The sequence below is a fragment of the Littorina saxatilis genome, linkage group LG4 (assembly GCF_037325665.1).
Source record: "Littorina saxatilis isolate snail1 linkage group LG4, US_GU_Lsax_2.0, whole genome shotgun sequence".
In the NCBI taxonomy this organism is placed as follows: Eukaryota; Metazoa; Mollusca; class Gastropoda; order Littorinimorpha; family Littorinidae; genus Littorina; species Littorina saxatilis.
The window spans coordinates 48,575,718-48,597,669 of record NC_090248.1 but is presented as its reverse complement, the minus strand read 5'-3'; the positions used below and the strand labels follow the sequence as shown (position 1 = coordinate 48,597,669).

At 43.5% G+C, this 21,952-nt stretch overlaps 2 protein-coding genes across 4 annotated transcripts in view; one reads left to right on the top strand and one right to left on the bottom strand.

Annotated features, from left to right (window-relative positions):
* The window catches only part of LOC138964955 (uncharacterized), a 65,938-nt gene that overhangs the window by 22,871 nt on the left and 21,115 nt on the right, over positions 1 to 21,952 (bottom strand). The window contains exon 1 of one of the 3 annotated variants that reach the window (XM_070337043.1): positions 1,482 to 1,954. The exons of 1 other annotated variant lie outside the window; for it this stretch is intronic. In XM_070337043.1, coding sequence (XP_070193144.1) covers positions 1,482 to 1,810 — 329 coding nt within the window. In that variant the 5' untranslated portion in view covers positions 1,811 to 1,954. Of the gene's footprint in view, positions 1 to 745; positions 821 to 1,481; positions 1,955 to 21,952 lie in introns of those variants that run through there. One more of the 3 variants, XM_070337046.1, reaches the window with a different exon arrangement.
* Positions 9,468 to 14,772, top strand: LOC138963589 (uncharacterized). Its single transcript, XM_070335441.1, has 7 exons — positions 9,468 to 9,729; positions 10,282 to 10,362; positions 10,730 to 10,807; positions 11,654 to 11,794; positions 12,267 to 12,350; positions 13,593 to 13,667; positions 13,916 to 14,772. The coding sequence occupies exons 1-7, from the start codon at positions 9,683 to 9,685 to the stop codon at positions 14,046 to 14,048; spliced, it is 639 nt and encodes a 212-aa protein (XP_070191542.1). The 5' UTR covers positions 9,468 to 9,682; the 3' UTR covers positions 14,049 to 14,772.

Genomic DNA, 21,952 nt, shown 5'->3' with positions numbered 1-21,952 from the left:
TAAATAAATTGCATCACATATTTATCTTTGTCTTGTGTGTCTCTTGTTTGTCTACTCTAAGGTCATTAGGCCGAGGTTCTTGTGAATGCTTCGTTTTAATTAATTAATAAATAGTTCCTTTGTCCTTTTAATAAATAGTTTAAGCAAAGCACTCTTATCTTCTTCTTCTATCTTTACTTTTGTCTTACAAAAACTCACAGCGTACTTTCCTCCTGGGGGAAATAAATTGAGTTTTATAAAGTTTTGTCGACACTTGGGTCGTTTTTCAAACAATTAAATAAAGCTCAAGGCGCCAGTTGTTTCAGACTGTGGTACCTCTATAAGGGTTGGATGGGGAATAAGAATAACAACGACCCTACAACGACAATTTCTACTGACATCGCACGAGTAAAAATGCGAATGCCCAGTTCCGTGTGATGACTTATTGTTTTGCTACTACCATAGCCATTTCCAACTGAGAAACCGTCTCAGAAGCACAGTCCCTTCAAGGTAAAACTGCTTTTTCGGGGTTTAAAGACACATGGAGTGAAGTAAATGTTCAAAGTTCAAGTGTTTGCTAGAAACTCAAAAGCAAACACTGATGTTTTTGTTGTGGTAAAGATGAAACACTGAACACACGCTATGATCGCTTCTCCTTCCAAGTAAAAATCCATATCTGAAAACACTCCCAACACACAAAACACAATTCATGCTCAAGAAAATTCTTGTCATCGCTCACAGCACAGCCACCATTATCGGTCTCTACCTTTAATTGAGCACAGAAATCGTCTGACCAGCGTTGATTTGGAGCTAACACAGGTCTGAACAGTTTTCACCAGAGTGGACGCTCTAAAACGGTGCGCCTCAGGAAATCCAAGTTTTCACATTATGAGAGGCAGCAAAATACATGTGCGGAGTTGGGTTATTTACTGCTGTAATTTACATTCAACCTTGAGCCCCCCTATCTGCCCTCGCGTTCTTTTCATTCAATGGGACAAAGCCGTGCTACGGTTATGAGCGACTTTATTGGTCTCATGCGGCTGTACGAGTGGAATAATTATCTTGCATCAGCAAATTTTCGACCGACGTCTTCACCCATAACTGGTGCGAAGCTTCACCCGGTCTAACAGCAGAACCGCTCCCCTCATCCCCGAAGCCCCCACCCTCCCTGCTCCTAAAAAATACAAAGAAAGGAAATAAAAAAGATAAAGAAAGAGAGAAGAAGACAACGCCGAAAACAAAAATCTGCGTGCATAATGTCTGAATAAAGTACGAAAGCATTATGAGTTCGTCGATCCATGAAGGCCACTACAAAACAGGCCACATATGCATTTAAAAAAGAAAAAGAATGATACAAAGCAATGCATATCACCAGTTCACATCCGTTTTCTTCATCGCCCAAGACAACTGCCTAATTATAAGCTTGCAAATAATCGTTCAGAAAGAAATGACTTCTTTCCCTAACTGCGGCATCCATGCCTTGCAAAACGTGATTGTCTTACCTGGGAACCGTCTGTCCCAACAGATCCTTCGTTCTGCTGACACCATCTCCCTCACCGCCCCCCTCCTCCTCACCACTGTCCACCGCACAACGGTGACCACGGGCCACCAGCTCTGACCACGTGCACTTCACGTAACCCAGCGTCGTGCCCCCAAGCCTCGTAGTGTCACCATCAACCTCACCACAACCACCACCCAAAGCAGAACTGCTGCTGCCGCTGTCGACTCTGGTGGTGGTTGGTAGTGATTTGGAGAAGCAGGTACAACCACAGGAAACCTGCTTGTTCCTTTGCCTGGCGGCACGAATCCGCAACCTCCGAGCGAAAGGCATTGTAGAACTACGCGTATAGCCCACTGCTCGGTTGTACTGGTGCAGAGCTTTCTTCACAAGTACACTCTAGAAACATGACTGATTCACGCTTCACATGCTGGAAGGATGAAGGCTCGGTCGGATCAAAACGTTTCTTGACGTAGAGATCTGAAGTCTGAGAATAAAGAAAAAGTCTATATCAACCCATACTTCAAGAGAGGGCAAAGTCGTTAATAGATTACCACAATTTCTTTTAAGTATTCACACAGTACAGCGAGGACCTTGTCTGGTTGTCCGTGTGCAAAATGTATAGAGACCAGTTTATAACAATGGAAAAAGCGAAGAAGAACCAATTGGAAAGTCTGACACACCGTGTTGCGTCAAATGCGCTGTTACGTCATTTATTCTCAAATGGACAATCGAATTTGTTTTGTATCATGTCAGTTTATAATATATAGGGGAAGGGCCCCTAATATGGACCACTTTTTTTGTTGATTGCTGATAACTAGCTTGTTTTCTTGCGAAGAAGTTTCATTTTGTGGTTGGTAGTCCTTCTCTCTTAGTTTAACCGTTAGGCCTAATTAGAGTGAAATAACTTTGATAGACATTCAGCAAAAATTAAATACAGAAAAAAATCACAAATGGTCCATATTAGGAGCCTGGGCGCCCAATATGGACCAGTGAAGCGGCCTTCACGAATCACTGTAAAAAGCCCCATATACTTCAAAATAACATGATACAACTTAGTGTGCAAGTCAGACAAATTCAAATATGCTTTAGATTTAGCTGTTTCGGGTTAATGAGAGCATTATTTGAAGCACACCAGGAAACTGAAGAAGCTTATCAAAAACAGAGTGAAAATAAGTGAAATTATCAACTTCCACTAAAAAAAAGACTATTTTGTTATATTTTTTTGAAATCTCGAGGGCTAGTTATAGGTTATTTTCAGCAACCTTCTTAATGAATTAATGAAAATAGCCTTTAGCTTTTATTTTCTTCGATTTGTTGAAGGTGGTCCAAATTAGGGGACTCACACATACTTTGAGGTTTTGCTATTATTTTTTGTTTGCAGTAGAAACCCGGGGTCAACACTGCTAAAATGTAACAAATACGGTCTTAGCTGTCATGTATAGCCATTTTTGTGTGATAAAAGCTTGGGCTGTGGACAGAAACGAGTCCGTTTTAGGCGGCAAATTTAGAGTGAACGCTGCCAAAAGTGAAAACAAGTCGCGTAAGGCGAAATTACAACATTTAGTCAAGCTGTCGAACTAACAGAATGAAACTGAACTCACTGCATTTTTACAGCAAGAGCGTATACTCGTAGCATCGTCAGACCACCGCTCGATGCACAGGCAGTGAAATTGACAAGAAGAGCGGGGTAGTAGTTGCGCTGAGAAGGATAGCACGCTTTTCTTTATCTCTATTCTTTTTAACTTTCTCAGGGCCGGGGGGGTTATGGGGGTTGCGCAACACCCCCCCCCCCCCTAGCCTAAACATGTACCTCACTTATTCAAAATTTTTTTTTACTATTGTTTATTTTATGCCGTTTCATGCAAGGAGCGACCATTTTCCTATCTCAGAATATGACCTACCCATGACCTACCCCACAAGGCTCTGCCCCTTGACCCCGCCCCCCTGGACCACCACTTGCAACCCCCCCCCCCCCCCCCTCGTCTTAGCCTAGTCCGGCCCTGTTTCTGATCGTGTTTTTAATCCAAACATATCACATCTATATGTTTTTGGAATCAGGAACCCACAAGGAATAAGATGAAATTGTTTTTAAATCGATTTCGGAAATTTTATTTTAATAATAATTTTTATATTTTTAATTTTCAGAGCTTGTTTTTAATCCAAATATAACATATTTATATGTTTTTGGAATCAGAAAATGATGAAGAATAAGATAAAAGTAAATTTGGATCGTTTTAAACAAAAACTTTTTTTTTTACAATTTTCAGATTTGTAATGACCAAAGTCATTAATTAATTTTTAAGCCACCAAGCTGAAATGCAATACCGAAGTCTAGCCTTCGTCGAAGATTGCTGGGCCAAAATTTCAATCAATTTGATTGAAAAATGAGGGTGTGACAGTGCCGCCTCAACTTTTACAAAAAGCCGGATATGACGTCATCAAAGGTATTTATCGAAAAAAAGAAAAAAACGTCCGGGGATATCATTCCCAGGAACTCTCATGTCAAATTTCATAAAGATTGGTCCAGTAGTTTGGTCTGAATCGCTCTACACACACAGACAGACAGACACACACACACACACACACACACACACACAGACACAGACACACACACACACACACGCACAGACACACACACATACACCACGACCCTCGTCTCGATTCCCCCCTCTACGTTAAAACATTTAGTCAAAACTTGACTAAATGTAAAAAGCGAAAAAGCCTAACGGTTTTGAGGTTTGTGTTTCTGCAACTGTTTTGACATGTGCAACTTATCCAGAGAGGGTGAATAAAGCGAATGAAATTGTTTTGAGCGCTCTAGCGCCGTTAGTTTGTCAGAACCGGAGGTGGTCCATATTAGGAGCCGGTCCATATTAGGAGCCTTTCCCCTATATATGTATAAATATATATTTAGTCAATATTCATAAAGTCTCAACTTTTGTTTATTAGGTCTGTTTATCAATCAATGATCATACAGTCCAGACTTGTTTGTGATGTCTGTTTATCAGTCAATATTCATAAAGTCCCGCTATCTAACGAGAGTACCGAGACAGACATGCCACGTCAGGTAAGAAAGTTCAATTCTGAGAAGATCACACGAGACGTTGGTGATCTGTATGTGTATGTGCTTGCAGCTTGGGACTACAGTACTATTTTACAAGTATGCACAGAGAATTCTTCACATCCATCCTGAGGGCGTTGATTAAAAAAAAAAAAACCCAGCTTGCCAGATGTTCTCTTCACAGGCACTACGGAAAACAAGACTCGATTCACTCTCTTCCAATTCACGTCTTCATGAGAAAGCACAAGATTGAAGAGAAGTTTGCATTCGTACTGACGAGGACGACTCAAAATATCCCTTATCGCGATAATCAGAACCCGTTGCTAGTTCATCACGTGTTCATGCTACCCCGCCAATGGATTGGTGTTAAGTCAATGTCTACTTACAACCTGCAGGTCTATGGTGTAACGCTTGTGGGCCCTTGGAAATCGCAATATTTACTCCGTACACCGAAATAAGTAAAACATCATTGTAAAATCAATTCCTAGAACATCAAATCTTGACAAGACGACTTTTTTTATTTTCATTTTTATATTTTTATTTTTAGCATAATTACGCTTTCGTGAGTAGACAAATAGCTAGTCAATAATCAAATATAGTTAGCATCTTTCACAGGGCAGTATTAATGCAATACCTTCTTTGATCCACTGACTATCACGAAATAAAATCACGCATCGCTGCAGCTGATACGTGTCAAAACTCTTAAGTGCCTGGGTTGTGCAACATTTATATAAAGTTTTTACTCTCCTTTTGCTAATAGGAAATTGTGTAACAACAGGGAATGCTATTTGAGAAGATATGCTTGTCTGTCCACAATACATGTTCAAAAAACCCATTATCATCAATACGTAATGAAATGTACTATAAACAAAAAGCAAACCACAAGTTAATGTTGTGTACAATTTCAGATACATTCCTCTCTCTTCATCAGTTCTATAACCAGAAAACTCATGCCGGCATACTTAAAAGTACTGGTACATAAGTCGCGCTCTATATACCTGTACACTACTGTTGAACTAAAAGTCCAGTTGCAACAGCAACATCAGAAACACCTTTCACACAAACGACCCAGATGCATTAGAACTAGAATTCGTTATGTACAGTGAGCGATCCCATGCAGCAACAGAAGCATGTCTCAAAACGAAAAGCGAGTATTTCACCAAAGCACAAGCACTGAACAATGTCACAGCGTGTAGCAGGGACCCCATCGCAGCCTCCACATGTATGAAAACTATGCTGTGGTTGAAATGTCAAACGATGTGACGCAAAAGCGGAGTGCTCGATTGTCATGCATAAGCATCCAGGTGATCTACACAAAGTAACCACGCAGGGCCGGAAAGAGTGATATAAAATCATGACACTCTTACGACGCCAGCGAGCATGGACATTGTTTCGCCAATTCAAAACGTTCACTTCGAAAAAGGATGGAGAAAAGCAAGAGTTCTGCCATGACCTCATCTCGCTTGAATGGACAAGACATCCGTGTTCTATGTAGCTGTCGATCATACGTACACAAAAAAGTCTTCTGCCTCGCGTCCTCGTGTTTAAACAGTGTAGACTGTCCCTTACAGGAAGGCGATCGATCGGTGCTGATCATTACAACGCTCGTTTGTTGTAGAGCGAGATGCGGCTTCTTTGATGTTACTGTCCAGTGGGTTCAATACAGTCTCAATGGGGTTCCCACAATTACTTTTATGCTGGAGGTTCAGTCGGTGTTATACACAGACGGACGGACGGACGGACGGTCGTCGGGCGCCGGGACGGACGGGCGGACGGGCGGACGGACGGACGGACGGACGGAATCATATAACGCCCACACAGACACGAACGCACGCTCGAACACATACCCACACACACAGGCATGCGCAAACTTTTAGAAAAGCCGAGCGCAGAAAGGAGAAAAACAAAACAAAACAATATATTAAAAAAAATCAAGAAACATAAATGCCAGGTCGAAAACAGCATCGACGCAAGCACCAACCAAGCCTAAGAAAACGCAAGACCCAAGTGCAATTATATTAGCGCGATGATCACGAGCGTGAAGATGCTGCGGCAATTATTCCAGAAGAAGGCACACCGATCGCTAGGGATTTAAAGGCACAGTCCTTCGCCGTGTGAACGATTCGACTTACCAGTTCACCTCTGGCCAGGGATTTAAAGTCACAGTCTATCACCTTGAATTCCGAGAAATATTTCCCATCTCCAGTTTGGATCAACGATATGCAGGCATAAACGTCTGAAGAGATCATGTGATATTCCACCAGTTTAGCTTACTGTATAGATGATGGATCTGTTGCTGGGGTTTAAATGCACGTACCCACATGGTTCATATTCGAGTGAAATCTGGTGTGCGTGTCTTGGGGTTAAAACATTCGTCCTATTCATTATCTGGTTCTCTCAAGAGGTACTTTTCTACAAAGTATTGATGTTTTTACGGGGAAGGGGGGGGGGTCACATTTGTTATTAGACGTCTGTGTTTCATGCTATAGTAGAACGACTGAAGACGTTTGTTTAACAAAATGCACGTACACAATAATACTCCAGTAGAAGGCTTGGATCACCTTCCATTTTACCCCGAAGACAGCCCATCCCGTTGCACATGCGACCCATCTTGAACACGCGGCCAGTACAACTGGCCTTGACACGGAACGATTCAAGGGGGGCAATCTCAAGTCATCTGAAAGAGGGAAATCCAAACGCAATCCGCCTTGTTCGATTTTATGGGCTTGGACGATAGAGAAAAATAAGAAAAGCAAAAGCTGGAGTCCAGTCTGGACGAAACTGCTATCAAGAACGCAGAATTGATTTTTTTCTGAGGTTTTATTTTTAGCCGTAAGCGCCATTTTTCATTTCGAATTTCTCATAACTGCTGTTCACCGCAGTGAAACCAACAAAGGGGCCTCACTCTGGAAGAGTTTCCTGCTCCGATAAACATGGCGCTTACGGCTAAAAAAAACTCAGAAAAAATCAATTCTGCGTTCTTGATAGCAGTTTCGTCCAGACTGGACTCCAGCTTTTGCTTTTCTTATTTTTCTCTATCGTCCAAGCTCATAAAATCGAACAAGGCGGATTGCGTTTGGATTTCCCTCTTTCAGATGACTTGAGATTGCCCCCCTTGAATCGTTCCGTGTCAAGGCCAGTTGTACTGGCCGCGTGTTCAAGATGCATGCGACCCAGCATTTTCAAGTCACGACGCAGCCACTGTGAAAAACCCCCACAGCTTTATCGATCGAAAAAAATCAACGCAGCCTACATGCAAATGTGTCGAAATGAATTTCTCTTCCCCCCCCAAAAAAAAAGAAGAAGAAAAGAAACAGTTACAACATACGCATTACAAATCAAAAACTATTTGGAATTATTTTTAGAATAATCTATTGCTCACAAAAAAAGAGAGTTAGCGCTCGGACGAGAATATTCGACTATTCCAAAGTGAGATCGTGCCGAACGCAAATAGACTGGACAAAAAACATCTTCGTTGTGCGTGTCTCGGAACGCTTTGGCCTAAACATGTCAGAAAACATTCACGAAGAGAACACAATAGTTTTCGTGTGACATAATATTTCGGATACATTCTGTGGTAGTCGGTGTGAATAGTCTAGCGAAAAAGGTTTCAATAGGCCTACTTTTTCGCTATACTTTCAAGAGAAAAAAGGCACCGGAAACGCATGTCTCAAACGCCTAGAGTAGTTAATGAGGCAAAAATACACCTCTTTCACACACAGACGCACGAACGCATGCAAGCACAGACACAGACACTAACACCGACACACATACACAGACTAAAACACAGACTAAGACACAGACTAAGACACAGCCAGTCAGCCAGCCAGCCACACACACACACACACACACACACACACACACACACACACACACACACACACACACACACACACACAGATAAATACAAATACACTCATAGAGAGAACGGCCATATAATTTCCCGAGGCTGATTATTCCTGTACTGACGTGCACAGATATTATCGAACCATTCAATCAGCTTTTCAATCGCATTAACCACAGAGAGTTGCCACAACAGCTTACCTCAACGGTGTTTAAGAGCAACTGTCACTTCCCCCCTGGGCCCCATTCTCAAAGTTTAGTTAAAAAAAAAAGTTTTATTACACTGTGACACGTTTACGACAAGCTTTTGAATGTGCCTTTTTGCACAACTCTAGAGTTGTGACAATGATGGCCATATGGATTTGCTTAGAATGCGAGTCCACGACAGCTTTTTTCCCCCAGACAAATCTAGACCCGAAATGAATGACCATCTGAGCTGGATGATACTTGAAAGTAGACCTTAATCCCTGGTAAATGGACAGATGAACAGCCAAACTGACGAAAGTAGCCTTTGTTACTGAAAATGTTTTATTCCATTTATCTGGTTGTCACAAGACTTGGTACTGCAGTTAGCTTTTTCAGGGGATAGGACAAGAATTGTTTTTAAATGTAGTCACAACCGCGTCAAATGTACCACTACATGTTTTTTTTTAAACAAAGGGACGTAATCGCTTCACGTTTTTTCCACACGGCTGAAAGTGATTGAGAATCTCTCGCTGTCTCTGCGGAAAAAAATCGGAAAGGGTAAACTATGTTTCCCACGCGGTATGAATAGCATGTAGGAATTTCGTGAGAGAACGTTTTACCGAGGATTTACTTTCACAAAGTGAGTAGCTGCAGCTAGGTTACAAGTCCTCTGTGTGGTTATCAATTCTGCGAAGCAAACCATGTTGTAGTGAAGTTTCCACGTGTTTTGGACTGAAAGTTCATTGTCCCCCATCAAACCTTCACATTGGGACTGTTAATTATGCTGGGTCACGGGGTCCTGCAAGGCTGAATCGAGTCCAACCACTTGTTTTGTCAACTCTTTCCAAAATGTTTACTTCATTCATTCAATGACGTCATTTAAGAGCTAGAACTACGTTATTTTCCAAGTTTGCGTCATAGCAAAAAGAAGGTCTCGCCTTTTCCTGGTCCAGGAAAGGACTGAATTTTTCACGGAAATGGAGTTCACGTGAACAATAATATGCCAAAATAAAACCACAGGCCTACCAGGAAGAATGTAGCGACGAAAGTGAGATCCAAGTTCTGTCTTGCAGACATTGCCAAGACCGGTAAAAAAGGCCAAGTCTTCAAACATGGACAAGGAGAACAAAGAGGAGGAGAAGCCTGATGCCGGTGAAAAGTAAGTTCTGAAAGTTTGTGAAGTGTCCGCCCCCCCCATCATTTTATGTTCCATTGTATCATTTGTTTCAGCAACACACAGACAGACCTTTTGACATTAAGTAATATGTTTACATTTAATCTTTCTGTGACCGACGTTTGCTCACCGGCAACGCCGCCACACACGCACACACACACACACGCACACACACATTCTCTCTCCCTTTCTGATATCTGAAATATATCTTTCTTTCTCACTTTCCCTTTCTCTATATCTCACTCACACAAACTCTCTCTCTCACTCTCTGAGAAAATCTGTCCCCACTACTCTCCGGATCCCTATCGGTATTTTATTTGAAGAAACTTGTCTCTCGGACCGTCTTTGTCAATATCTTCCTATATCTCTGTGAGAAAATCTCTCTCTCTCTCTCCCCCCCCCCTCCCCCCCCCCCTCTCTCTCTCTCTCTCTCTCTCTCTCTCTCTCTCTCTCTCTCTCTCTCTCTCTCTCTCTCTCCTTAAAATGTATCGCTATCACCTTATCGAAAAAATCTCTCTCGCTCCGTCTTGTGTTAAGAGAGAAGGCTAAGGAAGAAACGAAAGCAGGGACATCATCTGCCCTTGATCATCTCAGTCAACTGCAGGGGACTATACAGAAGTAAGTTTCACTTTTCACTTTTATTGTTCACACTTTCTCTTCGTGTGTGCTCATCAGATAAATCATCAGGTACCACTCGGTTAAAGAGGAATTTTGGTACGAGACAAATTATACCCGTTGTTATTCGGGACAAATGCGCCGGCAAAAAGACAACTGCCTATCCCTAAATACATTGTGTCAGAGAGAGAGAGAGAGAGAGAGAGAGAGAGAGAGAGAGAGAGAGAGAGAGAGAGAGAGAGAGAGAGAGAGAGAGAGAGAGAGAGAGAGAGAGAGAGAGAGAGAGAGAGAGAGAGAGAGTCATGCGCGCGCACGCACACGCACACACAGGAAAACAATTACAGGTTATACATCAGTGTTGTGTTATCAGGGCGGTGAACGACAACATGCCCCAAGGAGAGTCGAACCCCCTTGAAAGACTCAGTCATATGCCGGATAGTATAAAGAAGTAAGTTGACGTTATTTCCATCTAGCACGTTTATTTTTCTCCCTTTTACTCTCCTCTTCGTTTGTGGTCATCATGTTTTTCAATTTCATTGAGAATCAGTAATCTACAAGGAAACTTTGGAATTAAGGGGGGGGGGGAGTGGTGGTGGTGGTCTGATGTCATTGGGAAATTTGAAATCTGGACCGCACACTCGCACACACACGCACGCACGCACACACACACACACACCCATCTATATCTATATACGGCTTGTGTGTGTGTGTGTGTCTGTCTGTCTGTCACTTCGCGATGCACGGCCAAAGTTCTCGATGGATCTGCTTCAAATTTGGTGGGCATATTCAGGTAGACCCCGGACACAATCTGGTCGATGAAAATGTTCAACACGTGCTCTAAGCGCGGCGCGGTGAACCGATTTTGGTTTTTCTGTAGATCCATTTCCAGTAACTCTTCCTTATCTTCTCCAGTGTTTTGCGCGTTTATCTCCCTTCCTTCGTGTGGCGTCAATCACGTCAACACGTGCTCTAACCCGGCGAAACCGGCCAACCGCCACGCTGCATACTCCGTCTCGCGATCATCCCGGCGAAGCCGGTGCGAACCGCCACGCTGCATACTCCGTCTCGCGATCCACCCGGCGAAGCATACATACACACACCCACACAAACTGGAAAAAACGTGAACGGAGACTCTGAGGTAAGCATCCTGCACTCTTAGTGTAGTTTGTTCGTCCACTTCAGACCAGCAGGTCGAATTAGTCGTGATTGTTGCGTCTTGTCCACAGTACATTCCATACACTGACCTTTCTTGTTAGCTGATATCAGTCACAACATGTTTGTGTTCTTTGTTCAGCGCGGTGAACAAGCAATTCAGGCCGGCCAGCGCACCCGAGGAGACGTCAAATCATGACAATGCACCTACCCGGGGATTGACTACCGCCGACTTCATCGATCAGATGCACAGAATTCAGAAAGTGCCTGAAACCATCAAAAAGTAGGTATTTTCAACTGTTGTCTTTCATTAAAACAGGACAATGAATCGAAATATTAAGTCCTCGGCTAGAATTACCACAATTCAGTCATGTAAGCTATCGAGAACGCTTATGCTATGGGCAGAAGTAAGTGACTCGATGTCTCAGAGAGCTTCCCGAAAGTGTCTTCTCAAAACGTGTCCTTACTCCCAAGAAAGTGAACGGAGAAAAAAGAAGAAAAAGAAGAAAAGGAAACGACAGTCAACCAGAACTAGACCATTTTATTAAGGGAGAAAACTAAGGTCACCAGTAAGCCTACTTTGTTCGATCTCTACCATCCAAGTTCATTGTACTATTGTATGTACACCCACTCACGCAATCACACAGCCACAGCCAGGCAGGCAGGCAGGCAGGCAGGCACACGCACGCACGCACGCACGCACGCACACACACACGAACACACACACACACCACTGATATGTGCGCTGTGTTCAGGATGATTCACGACACACAACAGGACGTGGCTGAACGTGGGTTCTCTCCCGTGGCCATGGAGTACGTGCCTGAATCCATCAAGAAGTAAGTGATATATTTCTATTCGTCATGTTGAGAAAAAAACCACTAGTCGGGAGATTCGGCCACTTAAAGACATACCTTTAGTTTTCCAGTGAAGTGTCTTAATTCGACCCAGGCTGTCACGAGGAATAAGGCCATCCCTCCACTTGGAGACTTGCCAACAATCAACATTATAACGACTTCCTGAGCAGAGTTGGATTTTCTTGATGAAGTGATTTGACTAGTGGCTTTCAAGAAGTAGATTTGTATAAAAAAAATAATCGCACTCTCCACAGAAAGCATCCGGGCTGTTGGTGTTTGGACTTGTACCAATCGCATTGTACCAATCGCGTTCTCTGGGTATCCACAGACTACACGAAGAGTTTCTGCACTCTTGAGCACGAAGGAGCATAATTATGTGCATGCACATCGCGGATTCAGAGTCTCCACGCAAGAGCTATCGAGGATTAGGAACGGTCGAGCACAGTGTGCTTACAAAAATGTTTTATTGCATTGAATGCCTGTCCAGTCATCAAACAAATTTTGTTTGGAGGCGCTAAGAGGCATCTAAAACAATAATGTCCAACGGCATTGAATCTGATCTTCTTTGAATCAACGGGGATAGCAAATACGCAAATTAGATGTTTTACACAGAAATGACTAATAAACTATGCAATCCTGAAACGATTAAAATGTTCTTCCTTTAGTGTTCTTCAATCGAAATCACAATGACAGAAAAAAAAGCGAAGTGTACCCTTACAACGAAGAAGAAATAGAATGCGAGAAGCTCCAAGGGATGAACTGATCCTACCTACATACGATCAAAGCAAACCGTTGTTTCTAATTTGTTCCAGCAAAGTTAATTTTCTTCTTAACGGAAAGATAGACACAACATACACAAAAAACGACACAGACAGAAAGACTGCAGGCTTACATTGACAGACAGACAGCCAGGCAAATGCACAGACAAATAAAATCACGGACAGGCAGAGAGAGAGAGAGAGAGAGAGAGAGAGAGAGAGAGAGAGAGAGAGAGAGAGAGAGAGAGAGAGAGAGAGAGAGAGAGAGAGAGAGCGAGAGCGAGAGGAAAGAGAGAGAGAGATAGGCAGCGAGAGAGAGAGATAGAGAGAGAGAGGGAGAGAGAGAGAGAGAGAGAGAGAGAGAGAGAGAGAGAGAGAGAGAGAGTGAGTGAGTGAGTGAGTGAGTGAGAGAGAGACAGAGACAGAGACAAAGAGAGAGAGACAGAGAAGTCATGTGTGGTTTCAGGATGATGGGTATGACAGACGGCCAGCCGCAAGCAGGAGCTGCTGCGAGCAGCCCAACCCCTGAATCTTCAAACAAGTAAGTTCACTGTTTGCCTAACATGAGCGATTTGTATGCTCAGAAACACGCACGCACGCATAGTTATTCTCAGAGAGAGAGAAGAGAGAGAGAGAGAGAGAGAGAGAGAGAGAGAGAGAGAGAGAGAGAGAGAGAGAGAGAGAGAGAGAGAGAGAGAGTGAGACACACACACACACACACACAAACACACACACACACACACACACACACACACACACACACACTCCAGATTTGTGTGCTGTGTTCAGAGCCGCGGGCAGTCAAGACGGTCGGGAACAGCAGGTGGCATCCAAAGAACCGGATGTCCAGACCATGTCAGCCGTGGCCGAACCCAACGACACAGACACGAACAGCGGCACCGTCGTCGTCCAGGAGGACTGATCAGCAAACGTTCGGACAGGCCACTCTGCCCAAAGGCAGTCATCCCACGGCCTCTTGCCATCTTGGGACAAATATATACTTTATATACCACGACATCATTATTCCCTTTCTTCGCCTGCAAGGAGGCACCCTTTATGTGATAGTAACGGATGTGTTCCAGTCACTCTTTGACAGTAGAACTGTCTGCAGCATTGGCAACCTAAGTTTGAAGCACGATGGTAAAACAGTGCTACGCGGCTGCCGTGTATCTCCCATGGCTAATAGAAAACTCCGAAAGAGAACTACGTATACATTATCTGCTGCTGTTTTGACACCGCTGCGAAGAAGAATGTTCAATGCGACTATATTGTTTTATACCACTTCGAATGAAACGAGAGATGGAGGATAAGAATAAGTGAAGACAAGATGGAATTGAGAGGAACGTAGCTTTAAATGGTCTTCACGACGAAGCAATGAAGTATTTGCGTCATTGAATTGTAGGTGCATGCGCTCCGCCTCTGCCAGTTTTGAATGCAAGGTTGAGTTTCTTGTTCACTCTCAGGGGTACTAAACGTGCGTTGGCAAACAGTGACCCGCCATTCAACCCTCGCTTACACGTTTCAAATACATCGCCGCGCCTTAATTTCTTGTCGAAGAAAGACTGTGAGAAAGTTGGTTTGCAACCAATTTACTCTCGATCCCATTCCTAGGCCGACGTTGAGAAATAAAGGTGTTTTAAATGAAACCTGCATGGTAGATATTGGCAGCTGCAGACTTTGCCCATTGTCTTCTGTAAGCCGTTTGGCCGCCAGCCATCTACAGTGCAACCTAACCTAGCAGATAAGAGACGTACTTTGGAAAAACGAAGGGTACTTTCAGAGAGAGAGAGAGAGAGAGAGAGAGAGAGAGAGAGAGAGAGAGAGAGAGAGAGAGAGAGAGAGAGAGAGAGAGAGAGAGAGAGAGAGACACACACACACACACACACACACACACACACACTCTCTCTTTCTCTCTCTCTCTCTCTCTCTCTCTCTCTCTCATCAGGTTTGGGAGGTAATACACACACACGTGCGCGTGCACAAAACCCCTATGTAGTTTTGAGACGAGCATTTGGCTTTGCCCCAGCCGATGTTTGCATGTTTTGCAAATGAACAGGATGTAGAAAGGTCGATGGACAGACAGCAAAAAACACCCAACGAAGCTTCGACGTACAAAAAGCAACAACTGCAACAAAACGGAAAAGAACAAGAAATTCCTCCGATAGGAAAAACACCCCCGTTGGTCAAAGGGAAATAACCATTCTCACTGCACCCATTCTCACTGCACCCATTCTCACTGCCACCAACTGAGAAGGTTATTTCTCTTTGACCATGAATATGTTTCTCTATAAGTCCTTGTAGAATCTTAATCCACCAATAACTCCCTAACCGTGTGTTTGACTGGTCCCAATTTTTGTAAGGACCGTCTCAGGAATGTATAGAACCTGTTCACCAAGTTTGGTGACGATCGGTCCGTTCATTCTTGAGATCTATATGCGAACACAAACACACAAACATACAAACACACAAACAAACACATCGACCGAAACCTATACACACCCCTATACCGGGGGTGTAAAAATACAGCTCAAGGAAGAGAGGGCGAGCACCCGAAAAAGCAGAGTAGCGTATCACGGCAACACCAAAAGACACGATAGTAATTAATGCTCTGGCCTTTTCTATCAAACCCACCTGTCTCACGCTTTACTGCTAGGACCAGATAGTAGTGTTCGTTGTCCTGTTTCACTGTTCTTCTTAGATTAGCCATGTGTAAGATCCGATTGTCTTGTTTGCGACAAAACATAATAATGATGCCGTGTGTATAAAGAGAAGGAAGAGTGGGGGAAGGGTGGGTGGGTTGATGCATGGGTAGGAAGGACTATCTGCGAAGGGAAGGACGAGGAAGTGGTAGTGTGTGTGTGTGTGTGTGTGTGTGTGTGTGTGTGTGTGTGTGTGTGTGTGCGTGCGTGCGTGCGTGCGTGTGGGTGCGTGTAAAACAGGTAAGCGCACGGTGACAGGGCTCCCCAAAGATGCTCTACCTACATGATCCTGGGACTCCCAATTATAATTTGGAAGGGGTTGAAGCAGCAGAACTTCAGAGGATCCCAAACTAGGAGGACTTTTGGAAGTTCTTTGAGAATGTCACAAAAGTGTACTTTGTCATATCATATCGGTTAATAAAACTCCGTAAATTTGCGTCGGTACAGAGCCGGCAGTAAATGTTCTTCTCTCCAGCCAAGTGTACCTTCTAGTTCATTCTGTTTGGAAAATAGCAAACGATTACATCAGTACCGACGGTACGCATGATGAAGCACATTTTGTGCCTCCCGGGACCCGCTTTTTCAGGTTTAGTGCGTGGCGGAACCCTATCCAAAAAGTTCTAGTGCGTTTTTTTCGGCGTTCAGTGCGTATAAGACGCAGGGACGCACAGTTTGGGGAGCCCTGTGTCAGTGCCCGAGCGTCCAGCTCAGACAACCTTTTGACCTCGCAGCCGTCTCCCCACTATAACCCTATTTCACCACCGAGCACATAAAATGACGCCCAGAGTACAGTTACAAGAAAAGGTTATGTGGAGAAGGGTCTTTTTTATGCTCACTTGGTTATACTCAACCTTCATTTACAAGCAACACATTCCATCGGTCAGTTGACCGACCGACCACAAAGCCTACTCGCATAATGATCTGTCATTTCAACATTAAATGCGTCGACGTTTGGCCTTGATCTTTACATAAAAGATGCCTTTACTTCATCCGGACGGCAAATACGATGCCTCCTCGCTTTACCGAAACAGAAATAATTATTGAGCAATACGCAGGAAAACAGAAAAGACCAGGTCTATCTGTCAGTGTCGGCACACAAAATGTTTTACGTAAACTGCATCTCTTCAAAGACTGGGGTAAAACGGGTAATGCAGCTAGCATCACGATGACATTATTTGACAACGGGATGACTCCACACCTACGGACTTTATTTCATGGAATCTGCATACGTTTATATTTCACGGCCTAAGCATTGTGGACACGTAGCGAATAATGTCCTCCTCCCAAAAGCCGAATCAGCGTGCGCGAGTTTACAATCGTTTTGTTGCCGAGGCTTTCATTGCTTCTTCCTTCCCCAAAACAAAGTTTTACACCCAGCTCTGTTTTTGAAAACGAACCCGTTTTACGAACAAAAGTTAGTTTTTGCTTCAAAACAGAGTCCCCCATGAATTTCAATTTAAGACAGTTTTGTGGCGAAAGCTGCCTTCATGTTTCATAATGCTGTCTCTTTCTTTCTTTACGAAGATTTATTTCATCGTTTATGACAGCGGGTTTATGTAACTTTTAACGTTTGTTTGTCCGACCACTGACCCAGACAACGCAGTCTGTATGCACGAGCACAATCGTTTGTGCCTAAAATCACGTACACACCCAGACACAGTCAGACAGACAAGACAGACAGAAAGCCAGCTAGGCACACAACACTCACGCACGCACGCACGCACGCGGCACACACTTACAAACACACACACAAGCGCGCACGCACACACACACACAAGCGCACTCACAAACACACACACACACACCATGTTTCTGTCCGGACATGCAGAGAGAGAGAGAGAGAGAGAGAGAGAGAGAGAGAGAGAGAGAGAGAGAGAGAGAGAGAGAGAGAGAGAGAGAGAGAGAGAGGGAGAGAGAGAGAGAACATTTTGACCCACCAACCTACCTAAAAACACTGTTTTTATCCGTATCACCCACACCTACAACAGGTAAAAACTCAGTATGCCACCATGACACTGCAGACAAAGCACAATCTGAATTTGAGGGAAACGCTACCCCCACACAGTAGACAAAGAGGGTAGGCTTTTTATCGGTAGCTGTCTGATATATTCAGCACGTTATTTGTTTTTATTTATTTTATCGGTCAAGAACCCGACTAGTACCCATAAAGCCAGGTCTTGTCTGAGTGCTGATCCCGCTCTGTCCCTGTGGAAAACACACACTGAACCTGTTCCCTTGAGGGAGCAAATACACGTGCAAAACGCCGTGCAGATAATTCATACAGCAATATTGTTAAAATACGAATGGAGGCTCTTAATAGATATACTTCACGAATGTAGCCTTCAGCAGAGTTAAACATGCCTCGTTTTTACGCGGATAAGCGAGTAAGTAAGGTCACAAACTCATTAACAACTTGCAGGTAATCACCCGGAAATGCCAAACATCGTGTCAAAGAAGTTCCTTGAAGAAACTAAATATTTACATAATAATTACACAGAACGTACAATATTTCTTAAAAGCAGAATGTAACCATTCACACTAAGAAATAACACGCAAAGCAAAGCACACATACACATACAAATACACATACACACGCACAAACACAAACACACACACACACACACACACACACACACGCACGCACGCGCGGGAAGGGGGGGGGGGGACGGCGGCAAAACAAGCGTATACAAGAAAAATGCTTATTTGTGCTTATAAGCATAAGCTTTGACATACTCACCTGAGAAATTATGAAACCATCATCAGTCATAGTCAAAAGAATCACTCTCGAGTAACCTACCCTCCAGCTTCTAATGCATGTCCTGTCACTGCTTATACACAAAAAAAAGAACAGCGAGGAATCCACCGTCAAGGCTATCCAGCTTAGAGCGTGTGACACACACAAAATAACACCACTTTTATCCGGGTCACTGCTACCACATCCACAATCATTCACAGCCCGCGGAGGAAGCGTAGTACGTAGGAGCATTCGTTACCAAATACTCGCAACACAATCGCTCATTCGCACAAAACAGGGGCTCTAACAGGAAAAACGGTGCCCAGAAGGAGATTCTAGCCAGAGTCTGACATGCTGTTTATCTACACTTCTCAACTCGGACAAAGTGTCTATCCAGCCTCCTAACGAGGACCCCTGCTTATGCTTTCTGTGGTAAGCGTTTGACGATTAGACACGCCGGAAACCGTTACGAATCATTTCCCGACTCGAACGTGCCCTGGCAGTGAATAGAGAAAAAGCTGATCAGGACTTTAACTTAGGTCTCTGTAAGTTTTCGAATGTTCGTCAACGCTGTGTGCAGAAAGGGGAAATGATCAACTCACACCACTTATATTTCATTCAGGAATGTCTGGTGATTTTTTTCACTGAGAGATGCTGAGTGGCAGTTGTCTGAGAGGGTACGCAGTAAAGGTGAAGACACGAATTACACTTAGGCCATCTGGGATCTTTAACGTGCGAAGGAAACCTTTCCCGACTGCGCAACTTTGATTCATATACTTCCGATTCGCAGAATGTTAGAGCAGACTGTGACGTTTCTGCAATATTCCATGGCATTTTCATCACTGACAGATTTTTGACACGCGTCTTCACTCTCTTATCTCACAGAGCAAACCGCTACAGTTTATTTACCTCCCCTTGCCTTCTGTGTGGTATTTGCTTATGTGAGGTGGTGCACATTAGCACCGTGCTTATCCTTGGGAAATCTTTGTTTGAGAAGCTGAGCTGTTTGCTGCCTTCTTTTTAAATTAAAAGTTTTACCTATCTATGTCTACCGTTCCAGCGCGGACATGCCTATGTCTAATATATTATTGTCTATGTTATTTCCTCGTCATGGATATCGTGAAAATAAACGGCAAATTTGCATAATGGTAACACAAGTTTTGGTCTTTAACGTGTGCCGTTACCATCGCACATTACGGGTAACCATTTGCATGTCGTGACTGCAAAAGACTCTTTTCTGAGATACTATGTGCAGGGCATGCTGTTGTCGTTTCTTGTGCCCCAAAACAAAATAATTCATAAGGTGTGTAATTGTTCCTCGGTGTGACCGCACGAAGCTATGTTCATTATTCACCAATTCCCCGCATTGTTCTACAGACCGCGACGATTACCTTATTGATCAACTCGCCTACCAACAGATCAGAGATACTGCACACTGCACATGCAAAGAACACATGCGAAGTGTGAAAGATTGAGCTATTAAACATTTCCCGTCTTGCGTTTTCTATTTCGTTTTCATTCTTTTCTTGTTTAAAAAAATAAAATAAAAATTCCCGTTTGTTTTTACCTTCTCCCGTCGTTTCTGTGATGGTATTTTTGCGGAAGTCTTAAATCGTAAAATTCCTCAATTTATCGTTGTTATTCTGATATTTAATTCTGTGCAAGAGAAGTTTAAATATGACACAATAGTATTCATTCTTGGTTATTCATTTTACTATCTTTTCCGTACAAGGCGACAAGAGTTTCACTTTCTTTCACCTCTTTAAGCTGGTTCTGCAGGTTCGTTTAGTTTTGGGGGGGTTACACCCCCCCCCCCCAACTTTCCTAAATACTGAGCGGTACTATCATTCTACTTAACCAATCTTTGCGCAGTACTTAGCTATATGACACGGTACTGCACTTGTATGTATCCCCTCTTTGTGCAATTAATAGCCATACAACACGGTACTATACCTTTAGTTATCCCCTCTTTGCGCAGTAGCCACGGTACAATACTTTTAGTTATCCCCTCTTTGTGCAATAGCCACGGTACTATACTTTTAGTTATCCCCTCTTTGCGCAGTAGCCATACAACACGGTACTATACTTTTAGTTATCCCCTCTTTGCGCAGTAGCCATACAACACGGTACTATACTTTTAGTTATCCCCTCTTTGCGCAGTAGCCATACAACACGGTACTATACTTTTAGTTATCCCCTCTTTGCGCAGTAGCCATACAACACGGTACTATATTTTTAGTTATCCCCTCTTTGCGCAGTAGCCATACAACACGGTACTATACTTTTAGTTATCCCCTCTTTGCGTAGTAGCCATACAACACGGTACTATACTTTTAGTTATTCCCTCTTTGCGCAGTAGCCATACAACACGGTACTATACTTTTAGTTATCCCCTCTTTGTGCAGTAGCCAAACAGCACGGTACTATACTTTTATTTATCTCCTCTTTGCGCAGTAGATTCCTACGGAAGATGGTGCAGGACACTCCAGCCACTGCTGTCAAAACTCATTGTCCTCATAATGATACTGCCTACCACCCCGGCAAACACTCCATATGATTCCAGTGCGAATACACTTTGTATGTACCTAGACAACTGCTGCATAAAAGATAAGCGTGAAACTAAAAACGAATCAATTGATATAGCTTGACAGCACTCTATCAAATTAACTGCGTGTTTCATTGAAGCGAAGGTTTGAGGTCTCAGAGAACATGGTAGAGCGTCAAAGGATTTTTCAATCACCGAAGACATTCTAGTGATCACCACAATCTCCACGGCTTAATCTATCTTTTGTGTGGTTGTCTTTTGACTGTGTGGCAACATTTCAATTTCAGTTACAACAGTATCTTGCAGGAGATAATACATCCGTCACATCTTCTCCACTGGTTCAGTCGTGGGTTAATTCTTTAACCTGCATTACACCAACTCTCCTCACACACACGCAGGGATGTTGCTTGGATTGAGATTTCTCGGCAAATTTGTCCAAATGGACAAAAAAGGGTTCGGTAAGTAGAATGCAGTCCCCTTTTCCCCCTGCACCATGAAATAAAACACTTTTACCTATCCCCTCTCTGCGTAGCGCAATCGTGTGGGAGATGGTGAAGGGCACAGCTGTCACGGCCCATTGTCTTCACAACGGTATCGGCTCCCCTCCCGACATGCGCCCACTGCAGTGCATGGGCCTCTACTACTACCGCTGAAAGGGGTCGAATTTGAACACTTTTATTGGCGATCAAGGTTTAGCACTACTTTCTGATGCCACCCAAATAACAGTTACCTTCCGTGTGCTGAAATGCAGCCTACAAGCTGCAGCTGCCCCCTTCAAAAATAATCAAAATATGTCATGTTCACTCGTTTTCGCTGCCAGGTGTCAAAATATTACATGATTTGTCAAA

Excerpts from the sequence above, each read along its gene's own strand:
- LOC138963589 (XM_070335441.1), top strand. The coding sequence starts at position 9,683 with ATGGACAAGGAGAACAAAGAGGAGGAGAAGCCTGATGCCGGTGAAAA. Across the intron at positions 10,363-10,729 it reads CTGCAGGGGACTATACAGAA|GGCGGTGAACGACAACATGC; the intron begins GTAAGTTTCACT and ends TTGTGTTATCAG. Across the intron at positions 10,808-11,653 it reads ATGCCGGATAGTATAAAGAA|CGCGGTGAACAAGCAATTCA; the intron begins GTAAGTTGACGT and ends TTCTTTGTTCAG.